Genomic DNA, 12239 nt, shown 5'->3' on the forward strand with positions numbered 1-12239 from the left:
CTCAGCAACCCAGAGTTTAGGGTAGAGATAGATGCCCCCCTGTTGTCAGACGAGAAGGTTGAGAACTAGGGTAACCCTGACTATTTAGTCTCTGCCTCTTCTCTGGTACATATACAAGGAGTCCTTATGGGAATCCAGTTGTTTCTTTTGTACGCACTGAGCAAACAGAAAAGATGGAGGCAGGAACCTTGAGAGAGCTGGGCTTCTGGTTGTGGGTCAGAAGCAGAGGGGAGTTTAAAACAGCTGGTGCCTAAGTACCACCTGTGACTCTGTAGGGAGGGGCGGAGCCTGACAGAGAGCTCCGATGACCATCCAGAGCCCAGCAGAGGGGAGGGCTGATAGCAGCAGAAGCAGACTCTTTGTTGAGATAAAGGATTTGGTTTCCCTGCTATGAGTATTATAAAACTTAAAAATTTCCTAAGCTGCCATCTCTGACTAAATTCTATATGAATCATTGGAAAGAACTCAGAAGGAAAAAAAAAAAGACCCTCGAGATTTCAGGGAGTCCAAATTATCAAAGCCAAGCATAACCGAATTTAGGAAAAGAAATGAGTTGATTTTCTATCTTTCAGGGCAACTCTGACTTAGTAACTATGCTCCACAAAACCGTAACTTTGCCATCTTACAAGTAAAAGCCTCTTACAAATGCTTAGAAGGAGCTCGGCCCTGGTCCTGGGGGTTAGCTGATGGACTGGGCTGGCTGTCCTCTTGCCATTTTCCTCACAAAATGTGAATGAAGGCCAAGTGCTCTGAGCTGCTTGGACGGAAGAGAGCAAAATTCTGCCTTTTTTTTTTTTTTTTTTTTAAATCTTTGGGGGAAGATGCAGTGGCTGTCCCCATCACTCTGCCTCTCTGTTCAGTAGCTCCCACTTTCGCCTTGAAGAAACAGCAACTGCTCTTCCTTCTCCCTCTGGAGACCATTTTGGCACCATCTAGATTAGGCAGCCATATACTTGGCTTGATGCCAAAAAATGCACTCACTGTTATCTTGAACGCCTGAAAATTCCGTGTTTATTTTGGTTCTTCCCTCTTTTGCCTCTTCCTAAAAAATGGGTTCTGGATAGCAGTATTTTTCTTTTTATACTTGGTTGTGATTAAAACTAAAGAAAGCTCATGTTTGGAAAAGCTATGTTGTGGAGGTCTCTTGGCATCTGGTTCTTGGCCCTTGGTTGTCCACCTGTTCACATTCCTGATGAGCTGATTTTGCTTCCTTGTTTTCTGCTTGAGCTCAAATGGTTTAATGAGGAAGCATAAACTTCAGGATCTGGGCCCTGGGAGGCTCTGAGGGGGTGTCTGTAGGAAGGCATCGCCTTCTTGTGTCCAGAGCTTTCTGCCACAGTATACTCTCATTGGGTGTGAGACTTTGCCCTCTTGCCTGAAGTTGAAGGCCAAGGAGAATGACAAGAAACCTTTAGGACTAGAGCTGATTCCTGCCCCAGGTTGCAGGATGTAGCCTGTTTAGACATTATTAAGAGTGGCCAAAATACCAGAAATGTGGGTTCTGTGGTGAGCTGCATATAGGATGTGTTTACCTTTTCCTTTTGCTTACCTAGTAGTCTCTTAAGTTCTTGGTCCCTGAGGCCAGGTCCACAACTTGCCTTCCAGTCACTTGCCTGCTCTTCAGTGGTGGTTGATGTTAACAAATAGATTGGAATCCATCACCAGTCTTTGTGTCCTGTCTTGGCTAGGACTATGTAGGAGCAGCTTAGCCCTGAGACCCAGAGAACCGTTATACTTTTTTATCCTTGAGGGAGGAAATTAAACTGGGAACACAGAGTTGTTCTACAGCTTGGAAAGAAGAAAATAAAAAAAAATCTTTCCAACAACTGTGACTTTTCCTGTGTGATATGGGATACTTTACTATGGGAGTGCTGGGTCCTCATTTTCAGTCTGAAGCTGACATGCTTCACCCAAGTCTTCATAATGGAAAGGGTGGGACAAGTTTTACCTCTGGATTCATTTTTCTGTGGCTTTGGGAGTGTTAAAACCGGGAAAATGTTATTTCTTAAAATTCTCAACCATTTGCAAGGTCATCTATCAGAAAAAAGGAGGACACCCCTTCCCAGGGGGACTGAGTTACACTTCTGAATAATGGCTCAGGATTCTTACTGTTTTTGCACTGAAAGACTATAAACTTGTATGTCTCATGATATTCCACGCGGAAAGGAAAACCACACGTATGCCAGCATCCAGAATGCCTTGGATTGTGTTCTAGTTGCTGGTTTCTTGTGAATAAATAGTAAAGAGTCCTCTGCGGAAGTAGGTGATGTCATGGGGAAGAGGCATGGGGACTGGGAGGTCAGGGCCAGAAACCCGAGTTCTAATAATAGTAACAATCACAACCAAGTGCCGGCCACTTAGGCACCGGCACTGTGCTAAGTGCTTTACATATATGGTCTCACTCCATTCCTGGGACGGGGATACTCGTTAATCTCATTTTGCAGATGAGAAAACAGGCTCAGAAAGGTATGTCACTTTGCCAAATGTCCCAGCTAATAAATGATAAAGCCAGCACTCAGAAATGGCATTTGAATGGCAGACACAATTGGAAGCGAAGGTTTCTACCTTTACAGGGTCGCGCTGTAGAGGGGGCTGGAGGGCAGGAGGTTTCCCAGCACTCCGGCTTCCAGGGCGGCGGGGAGCTGGCCCTGCCCACTAGGACCACTGTTTCCAAACACACCCCCAGCAAAACTACCCCGAGCAAGCTTCTCTTCACAGGGCCATTGGGATGCCTGGGAGCTGGTCAGAACTTCGTTCTTAGGGGAGTCGAGCCTACGAGAACCAGAAGTCCTCCTGTGATAGACCGCGCGCATCACTTAATAAAGCAGCAAACTTTAATTTCAGAGTGGGCAGTGTGAAAACAACAGGGAGACAATATGCATCTTCCGGGCCTCGGGTTCAGATGAAGGCCGCAGAGCTGGCCCTGGAGGGTGGGTGGGCTGGGCTCGGGTGACCTGCCAATGAGGCACCAACGGGAGCGTCGTCGCAGTCCCCCTTTTCCGCTGCGGTCCTCGAGCCTACCTGGGGGGCCAGGTGAGTCACCCACTGTCGGCTCCACGGGAAAGCAAAGGTTTGGGCCAGGTGACTTTCGGGGACCTTTCCGGGTCGGCAGCAGCCCAATCGGTCCGCAAGGGAGGGCATCTGGCGGGCGGGGACCTGGGCTGCGACAGGTGGCTAGTTCCGGGAAGAAAAGGCCCCAGAGGCCAGGCCCGGCTGCCATTATTTGGGACGTGCTGAGTAAAGCTGTCTGCTGGCGGAAGCCGGCCCGATTTTGGCCGCTCCCCTACGGGCCGGGATGAAGGAGCCACTCTAGCTGGGGGGTCTCAGCCAAAAACTAACAGAGGTGCCCGCCCTGCGATGGCCGCCTACCCGCCCGGATCGTGGGCACCCTGGCTAAACAGCCCGCCTACCTCAGGCCGGAACCAATAGGAACTCAAAATAGACATGATTCACCATGCACGGGCCAATCAGCTCGACCGCGCGCTTCTCGTCAGAATCTCGCGCGATAATCAGACGGCCTCAAAAAAGCTTCCCTGGTATGAAAACTTCTCTCTCCGCCTCCTCGCTAACACCGGAAGCGAGGCGTGTCTGGGAGATCCTTCCGCGATCTACGGCGGCAGCGGGTGGGACGTGACGCTTTGGTCGTAGGGCTCTTGTAAAGCAGTGCGTCCTTTTCCTTTCATGAGAACTTGAAAATAAGATCCTCTCCCTTCAAAACCACTTCCTCGACATACAGACTGGGCTGGCGCGGACGGGGAGGTCGCACAGGTGTGAAAAGTGGGCTGATGGCGAGTCACGTGATCGCAGCGGAAGGATACGCTTTTGTGCTGCGAGTGGCAGACAGGAGTCTATAAAGGACCGGCGGGCGTCGCTCCGGCCATTTCTGTTCCGTCCGCCTGTAAATGTAGAGTTGGGACTGAGTGCGCGTCTTCCCTCCTCCCCTCCCGCAGGGTGCGCGGCCACCATGGCGTATTAGAGGCAGCAGTGCCTGCGGCAGCGTTGGCCTTTGCAGCGGCGGCAGCAGCACCAGGCTCTGCAGCGGCAACCCCCGACGGCTTAAGCCATGGCGTGAGTACCGGGGCGGGCTCCGCCGGCGGGCGCCCTGCTCGGGCGGGGGTTTTCGGTTGTCTGGGCGCGGCTTCCTGCGGGACGCGTCGCCGAGGGGAAGCGGGTTTACGAGCGCCCAGACGCGCGGTCCTTGTTTTGGCGTCTCCGGGGCGCGGGCGCTCCGGGCGGGGCACGGCGCCGGGGCTCCTTCCCGGGCCTCCTTCCTGGGCCTCGGCACTCCCGGAGCCCGCGGGGGTCCCGGCCGCCCCGCGAACGTGGCAGCAACCAAGATGGCGGCGGGGCCGTGAGTCACGGGGCGGGGCGGCGGCCGTGGCCCTATTTGGAAGTGGGGACTAGCGCCTTCCCCGGGTGACCGGCTGCGGAATGGCCGAGCCTCCCCGGGCGTCCATTTTGTGCAACCTGAGCCGGAGGCGGGGAAGACGACACAATGGCCCTGGTGCCACGTGCTCCCGACTCGCCACCACTGTGGATTTCAGATTTGTCTTTTGACTTATTAAGTAAGATGACGAGGTTCCCAGCCCAGCACACCTCTAAGTGGGACTTGCCTTCTGATCCCCCCAGGCTTTTCACGGCATCCAGCAGCAGCGTTGCTGTAACCGACAGAGACATCTTCGAATTAAGCACATTCCTCGATTCCAGCAAAGCCCCACAACATGACCGAGATGAGCTTCCTGAGCAGCGAGGTGTTGGCGGGGGACTTGATGTCCCCCTTCGACCAGTCGGGTTTGGGGGCTGAAGAAAGCCTAGGTCTCTTAGATGACTACCTGGAGGTGGCCAAGCACTTCAAACCTCATGGGTTCTCCGGCGACAAGGCTAAGGCGGGCTCCTCCCAATGGCTGGCTGTGGATGGGTTGGTCGATGCCTCAGACACTGGCAAGGGTGAGTGGGCCACATGCAGCTACTCTTGTGTGGCCATTTGTGATGGGTGTGGGGTTAGGGGCCTTCTGTTTTGTGTGTTCAGGTGGCTCCCGTCACTCTGTACTCTGAACTCTTTTGCAGAGGATGCCTTCTCCGGGACAGATTGGATGTTGGAGAAAATGGATCTGAAGGAGTTTGACTTTGATGCCCTGTTGAGTATAGATGACCTGGAAACCATGCCAGATGAGCTTTTGGCCACGTTAGATGACACATGTGATCTCTTTACCCCCCTAGTCCAGGAGACTAATAAGGAGCCCCCCCAAATAGTGAACCTAGTTGGCCATCTCCCAGAAAGTTTAACAAAAGCAGACCAGGTTGCCCCCTATACATTCTTGCAACCTCTGTCCCTTTCCCCAGGGGTCCTTTCTTCCACTCAAGATCATTCCTTTAGTTTAGAGCTGGGCAGTGAAGTGGATATCTCTGAAGGAGATAGGAAGCCAGATTCTACTGCTTATGGTACCATGATCCCTCAGTGTGTAAAGGAGGAAGATACCCCTTCAGATAATGACAGTGGCATCTGTATGAGCCCAGAGTCCTACCTGGGCTCTCCTCAGCATAGCCCTTCTACCTCCAGGGGCTCTCCTAATGTCAGCCTGCCATCTCCAGGTGTCCCTTGTGGCTCTAACCGCCCCAAACCTTACGACCCTCCTGGGGATAAGATTGTAGTACCAAAAGTAAAAGGCGAGAAGCTGGATAAAAAGTTGAAAAAAATGGAGCAAAACAAGACAGCAGCCACCAGGTACCGCCAGAAGAAGAGGGCGGAACAGGAGGCTCTCACTGGTGAGTGTAAAGAGCTAGAAAAGAAGAACGAGGCTCTGAAAGAGAAGGCAGATTCTCTGACCAAGGAGATCCAGTATCTGAAAGATTTGATAGAAGAGGTACGCAAGGCAAGGGGGAAGAAAAGGGTCCCTCAGTAGGGTAGTCAGGAGTGCTCTGCTTGTACATAGGTGTCTCGTGCTGAAGCGGTGTTGTAATAAATTATTTTGTAGTGAAAGTAACAGTACAGACTTGCTGTGTTTCTTAATTCTGGTAAGTAACCCCTCTACAAGCATCCCCCACTTAGTGTAACCAGAGTGTATTTTCATAACACATGAGCCTGGAGTGAGGAATCAACTCCACTGGGCGTGTGTCCTCAGATTGTGGGTTCTTTCCCTAGGGCAAAAGTCTGTTGGGCCAGTTGCATGGAGACCATGTGCTTTTTACTCGGAGGGCAGGAGGGCCTGCCTGGGCTTCACCTGTTCTCTTGTCTGACTTGACATCTGTCAGTATCAAGATGAGGTCATCCAGTCCTTCAGCACACAAGAGGATTAGGTTCCTCTTAGAAGATTTTACATTCCATGGAGGCCTCTTGGGGACACATTCCTGAGAGTGGCTCCCTGTGGTAAGGAGGATTATATTTCCCACATTTGGATTCAGTGGAGGGGAAGGTTAATAGCCGCACCTCTTGAGATGAAAGGTTTGATGTCCCCAGGAGGTGTAAGGAAGCAAGACTTAAGGATCTGGCCCAACTGGCATGTTGGGCGCAGGGCCTTGCTCCCCTTTTTTCTCTTTGAGTGGGAAGCTACCCATACAGGTTGTGTAGGTGTGGGTGAGAGGGAGGTGCTAGGCAAGGCCTGGCTCCTTTGTCTCTTGCCCACAGCTGTCTACTGCAGGCCTCTAGAAATCAGGCTCACTCATCACCTGAGCAGCCACTTAAAAGCTAAGTGGGGAATTGCTGGCTGAAAAAAGTGACAAATTCAGCTGCTTTCATAGATACTGTAAAATAATGCTGAGTGTTTTTTTTAAAAATAGAATTTCTAAGATTTTTTTAGTTGGAACATCATGAGGTGCTGAGAGTGGAACCCAGTGCTTCACCTGCTGGGCAGGCACTGAGGACAGCCCCAGCCCCCTGAATGCTTTTTTAAAATGAGGACTGTCTGGTTTTACGAAATGAGGTGACAGGCTCAGTTGATTGGCTAGTGGGTGGTGTGACTGCAAGGCGCTTGAAATCCATGGGCCGCAGGATTTAAGACAGCCATGTGGTGGGGTGACACTGGAGCGAGGGACTTGGGAAGGGGGAGGGCTGTGGTGGTAAGAATCATTCCCCAGATTGAAGTTCCCTGCACTGACTTGCGTGTGTAGGTGGGGTGGGAAGCCGAGGCCCCCTCATGGGCACAGCCTCGTCACTGTTTTGTGCTTAAGTCCTGTTACTCTAGATCATTCCCCAAGATAAATTAAAACCTACCTACCCTTAACGCTGGCCGTAGGTAGCAGGCATCCTCGAGGGGCAGTCCTTGGCTTGGGCGTGGTAGTGACAGGAGTGCACTCGAGTTGGGGTGGACAGCAGCTCTGGAGGTGACTCGGTCACCCTGATGAGGCCCACGTCAGGGTGGGGTGCCCTCATTTGGCAGGTGGCAAGAGCAGCATAGCCTGAGGCTGGCTGTGCTCCTGGCTCCAGCTGGGGCCCCTGACCCTGAGGCATATCATTTTTACAGTGAGGGGCAGGGAGCGCCTGGGCATATGGCGGTGGGTGTGACCTTGTTAGGAAGGGGCCCTCAGCCTGGTCTGCCTTTCACTATGAGCCAGGTTAAGTGCTGAGCCAGCTTCTAAGCTGCTTAAGGCAGTAACGGCTGTCTAAGGAATGTGGTCCCCCAGTACCTTCTGGCCTGACCTGGATGAGCTTCCTAGAGCAGTTAGAGGCCACCTGGAAATGCGACTGATTTCAACTGCTTTCTGGAAGTTACAGCCTCCTGTGTCCCCACCTAGGCTGAGAAACTAGTAAAGGCCTATGTGTGGGGGTGGCAAGCTCAAAACTTTCTTGTGTAGACACGGCACGCCCTTGCCAAGTATCGGGCCTGTGTTTGTGTGCTAGGCAGAGGCTGTTAACTGAGCAAACTGCCACTCCACCTCCAGCCTACCCATCACAGGACCTACCAGAAGCCGTGGGATCTCAGGCTAGGGTAGGGGTGCTTTGTAGAGGCAGGTTCACAAGAGACCAATGGACGGTCCTCTGTGGGGCCACTGTGTGACTGAAGGGGCTCATTATTCCACTTGTACCTGTCCTGCACTGCCTGCTGGAAGGGCCCAGTCTGCCCCCCAGCTCAAACAGATAAGAGCGAGAAGCTCTGCTTCAGGATTCCTCCCAAGGCCAGGTAACTATGCCTTAACCCCACGTGACACAGGAAAGACCCAGTGGGCTTCATACCAGAGCAGGAGACTAGGTGCTGTGGGGAGTTGTATGTTCTTCCCAACCATGCCTTCTGTTTGCCTGCAGCAAAGCTCCTAGCAGCTGCAATTGTTATTTTTGCCTCAAGGGCCACAGCTGCAGCAGCACACCCCTGGGGAGGAGGCGGGAACAGCTCCCTGGAGGTCATCTACCCTGAGTTTGGACTGAAAGAATTCTGACACGGAGCTCCTAGATTCGTGCTGGGAGATGGGCGAGTTCCAGAGGATCTGGAAGACTCCCCATAGAAGGTCAGCAGCACACACACAAGTCCACATTTATTAGAGCCCAGAAGCCCACCCAGCAGCTGCCTTTCTGCTCCTGGAGGTACAGCCCTCCAGGGCCCAGTACCTGCAAACAGCCCAGAGACCTCACCTGGGCAAAGCAAAAAGAAATGTTCTTTTCTGGCGGGTGCAGATGGCTCCTCCCAAGCCTGCATAAGTCAGCTCCAGGGCTTCCAGCTCATTAGCTCCGTTCCTGCCTTCCTGTGGCTCCAGCTCTGGGGCTTCTTTGAACCCAACTGGTCCTGCATCGCCACCTGCTGGCCCTGCCTTGCATGGCTGAGTCCCAGGTCCATCAGAGGCAGGCAAGTCCTAGGAGGATGGGCCCAAGTGCCTCACCCCTGCTTCCCTCCAGGAAGCCTAGCAGCCAAAGTATTCTTGCTGGAACTTCTGGAAGTCTTCCTCAGTGAACACAGTACCCTCAGCTGCCTTCTTCTTCTTAGTCTTGGCCACAGGTCGGTCACAGGCCTTGCGGCCCTGGTTTTGGCGCAAAATCTAGAAAGTGTAGAGTGAGGGCAAATCACTTTCATTATTAGAAGAGCAGACCAAGGCCACAGGACAGTATGGCTCAGGGTAGGGCCGGACCAGCCTCCGCCCAACCACTATGCTGACCTTTAGGGGTTGGTCCAACTTCAACCCTGTATTCAGAGCTGAAAGAGCATGGATTCTGGGGAATGCCTCAGGCATCCCTCTCCAAGTCCCTTCCTACAGCCTGTACTCCAGGACAAACCTGCTGGGTCACAGACTCCTCCACCATGCTTCTGCTGGTCATAAACTTCAGGTTTGCTCTGAGGTAGTCTTGACACTCTCGCTTCTGGTACTCAGCTGTGGGTACAAGCAAGCAAGGAGCCTCATTTTAGATGTACTCTTTGGAAGTTTTCGGGGTCCCTAAGCCCTGCCAAAGGCCCCATCATCCCTTCCCTGGGCACTTTTTGACCAAATCTGTTATCCACACAGATCCTGCTAAAGCCTCACCTCTAGACCCCTGGGGCTCCCAGTTGGTCAGGACTCATTCAACAAATAGGTTCTGAGCACAAGCATGCCAGGCTCTGTTCTAGGTGTTGGGCACACAGTAGGAAACAAAAATGCCTGCCCTCATGGAGCTTATACTCTAGTGAGAAAAGAAATGGGAAACCAGGTAAACTATTTCTGAGAGCCGTTCACTTTACAGAGAAAAACAGAATAGGAAACAGAGAAGGGGAATGCCAGGGGTAGAGGGTTGCAGTTTCAATACGGGAAGGTCTAAGAAGCCAAATGTCACTGCAATGACAGAAGAAAGACCTAAAGGATAGAGTTGTGGATATTTGGGGGAAGGGAGCAATCGGTTCAAAGACTAAAGCAGAGATGTGACCGATGTGTTTGAAAAACAAAGGGGTCGGTGTCGGGAGGAAGCAGGTCGTTCAGGGCCTCACAGGACACTGAAGAAACTCTGGCTCCTACTGAGCACTCTGGGAGCCATGGAATGGTGAAGGTAAAGGAAACAGGCCTGAGGGCTGTTCAAGATGCCCTTGGTTGCTGATTAGAAGGCGCCTACTGGGCGAGGGGTGGGTGGAAAGCAGAGACCAGCAAGGAGGCACTGGCAATAATCCAGGCAAGAGAGAAGGCGTCTGCACCAAGGGCAGCCACAGAGGTATTCCACTGGTAGGCTGCCAAGGCTCGCCGTTCCTTGTACCATCAATTATGTGCCCAACCCTGCAGGGACACCACAGCCACACACAAGGCCACGGGAAGTCAGTGGTGTGAGGAGGGAAGTCCATCAAGGGAGGCAGCAAAGGGAACTTCAGTGACAGGGTGGCGAAGAAAAGGGCCGAATGGGCAGGAATGACCTCTTGGGGATTAGGCTCCTTTGCACAGCGCATGTCACTGGTGCTCCCTAGGTCTCACTGCCCGCTTCCACACCTGCTCCTGCTGCTTTGTCCTTGCAATTGTAATTCCTGTAGCAAATACCGGAACACCTCTCATGCACCAAGCCCTGTGCCTACCATCCTGCCTACACCTGCTCTGCCCGAGGCTTTCTATCCCTTAACAGCAGCACCACCCCTAGGATGTTCTAGAAACTGGGCTCCCTCTTCGCAGTGAAGTCACCACTGAAGCCCATGGATGCTCCCTCTCTGTATCTTACACCTGCACATTTCTCTTGTTATCTGTTGCTATCGCCACTGCACCAACCACAGCACCTCCCACCTAAATGAAGCAAAAGAGCAGGATTCTGGAGACACACTGCCTGGTTTCCACCTGTTTCACCTGGGAAGGTGTTTATTTCTGCATCTGTAAAATGGGAGTGACGGCTGTGCCAACGTCACAGGGTTGGTTTGAGGATCAAATGAATTACCATTTGCACAGGGCTTAGAACAGCACCTGGCAAGGTATTAACTGTCAAATGCTCCGTCTTAACATGCTACCTTCACCAGTCTTTCAGATTTTTAAAGGCCACAAGTTTCCTTTTGACTCAGGACCTCTACACATGCTGTGCTTCCTAGAATATTCTACCTTTCACCTGGACACGCTCACACCTCCCGCTGTAATCCTAAATGTTACTTCCTCAGGGAAGGCGGACTTGGCCTTTTAGTCTCAATCCCTCTCGGCGCACCGTGGTCTCTTGCATCCCCGCCAGGGCTGTGGTCCGGGAGGGCGCGTTACTACGGGTTTCCTCCACCTCCGTGTGTCCAGGGCCCGCTCCGCTCCCGACACGACAGGTATTCTAGCAACACCCAGGGAACGTTTCCAGTCCTGCTTCAAGCGCTTCTCCTCCAGGGCCGTCCCCGAACCCTTCCCCAACTCACCCAGCGCCGACTTGGGCACCTTTCCCTTAGCTGAGTTTCGCAGTTTCTGGGCCTGGCTCGCCTTCGCCTTCCGAGCCCGCTTCGCCCGAGCTCCGCTCGGCTCGGCCTGGCTTGGCGAGGCCCGGGAGGCTGTCGGGAAGAGAGGAATGGGCTTTGGTGGTGGGGCTCCCATCACGCTGGGCTAAGTCCGGCCCGGGTCATTCCTCACCCCGGGGCTTCTGCCGGCGGCCCCCACCGTCCTCCTGCCCGCGCCGGACGACCCCGGGAAATCCCTCCTCACCCTCGGATTCCGCCAGCAGCTCGAGACCCCTTCGCAGCAACGCGGCCGACATGACTGCTCCCGGCCCGGCCCACACTACTTCCGTCCTGGCGGCGCTACTGGTCTCCGCGGAAACTCGAGCCGCAACGAGGGTTCCGGAGTGGACGGGCGGAAGTGCCCACCTTACATAGGACGCATGCGTTAAAGTTTTACTCCAGCGCGGAAGGAGGGGCGGGAACTGGGAGCGGACCGACGAGGAAGGACACATCTGTAATCCAATCCTAATCCAACAGGCTCCTTGCGAGTCAAACCACGCCTTCTCCCGGAAGTTCCCTGCAATAGCCCAGCCTGGTTGGTCAATTCTTTCGGGTCCCGCCTCTCCGCAGCGGGCGAGGCGGGGCGCGGGCTGAGCGTTGGCATTCTCTAGTTTTAGGATAGGAAATGGCGCGGCGTGTGTAGTTGCCAGTGCTTGGATCCCGGCGACGTGCCGCAAGGATCGAGCACAGCGTGGGATCCATCCGTCCTCCATTAAGCCAGACATTAAAAACTTTTGCAAAAATGCGGAATAATGTATTTTTGTTTTGAAAAAAAATAGTTTTTTCTTAAAATATTTATCAATGAGTTTTTTCTGTTAAGTGAATTAAATATTTAAAATATTTCGTTCTAGTTTCTAATGTGTTAAAGATCAATAGATCAAACGTTTTTTTGGGCCTTAAGTTTTTAAGAGG

At 52.9% G+C, this 12239-nt stretch overlaps 2 protein-coding genes across 2 annotated transcripts; one reads left to right on the plus strand and one right to left on the minus strand.

Annotated features, from left to right (window-relative positions):
• The first annotated feature begins 3477 nt into the window (after positions 1–3477).
• ATF4 (activating transcription factor 4) lies at positions 3478–5984 on the plus strand. The gene is made up of 3 exons (XM_079140008.1): positions 3478–4068; positions 4630–4947; positions 5068–5984. The coding sequence occupies exons 2-3, from the start codon at positions 4722–4724 to the stop codon at positions 5901–5903; spliced, it is 1062 nt and encodes a 353-aa protein (XP_078996134.1). The 5' UTR covers positions 3478–4068; positions 4630–4721; the 3' UTR covers positions 5904–5984.
• A 2471-nt stretch (positions 5985–8455) lies between these two features.
• On the minus strand, positions 8456–11698 carry RPS19BP1 (ribosomal protein S19 binding protein 1). Its single transcript, XM_079139225.1, has 4 exons — positions 11533–11698; positions 11253–11381; positions 9200–9294; positions 8456–8964 (listed from the first exon to the last, which is right to left on the minus strand). Exons 1-4 carry the CDS (start codon positions 11582–11584, stop codon positions 8830–8832), a joined length of 411 nt encoding a protein of 136 aa, XP_078995351.1. The 5' UTR covers positions 11585–11698; the 3' UTR covers positions 8456–8829.
• Positions 11699–12239: the final 541 nt, after the last annotated feature.

This window comes from Sciurus vulgaris (genome assembly GCF_902686455.1).
Source record: "Sciurus vulgaris genome assembly, chromosome: 5".
In the NCBI taxonomy this organism is placed as follows: domain Eukaryota; kingdom Metazoa; phylum Chordata; class Mammalia; order Rodentia; family Sciuridae; genus Sciurus; species Sciurus vulgaris.

Bases quoted from the DNA above. Each gene is read 5' to 3' on its own strand.
- ATF4 (XM_079140008.1), top strand. From the start codon at position 4,722: ATGACCGAGATGAGCTTCCTGAGCAGCGAGGTGTTGGCGGGGGACTTG. The intron at 4,948-5,067 runs GTGAGTGGGCCA...ACTCTTTTGCAG, and splicing joins TGCCTCAGACACTGGCAAGG to AGGATGCCTTCTCCGGGACA.
- RPS19BP1 (XM_079139225.1), bottom strand. From the start codon at position 11,584: ATGTCGGCCGCGTTGCTGCGAAGGGGTCTCGAGCTGCTGGCGGAATCC. The intron at 9,295-11,252 runs GTGAGTTGGGGA...TTGTACCCACAG, and splicing joins GGTGCCCAAGTCGGCGCTGG to CTGAGTACCAGAAGCGAGAG. The intron at 8,965-9,199 runs GTTTGTCCTGGA...TACACTTTCTAG, and splicing joins AGGAGTCTGTGACCCAGCAG to ATTTTGCGCCAAAACCAGGG.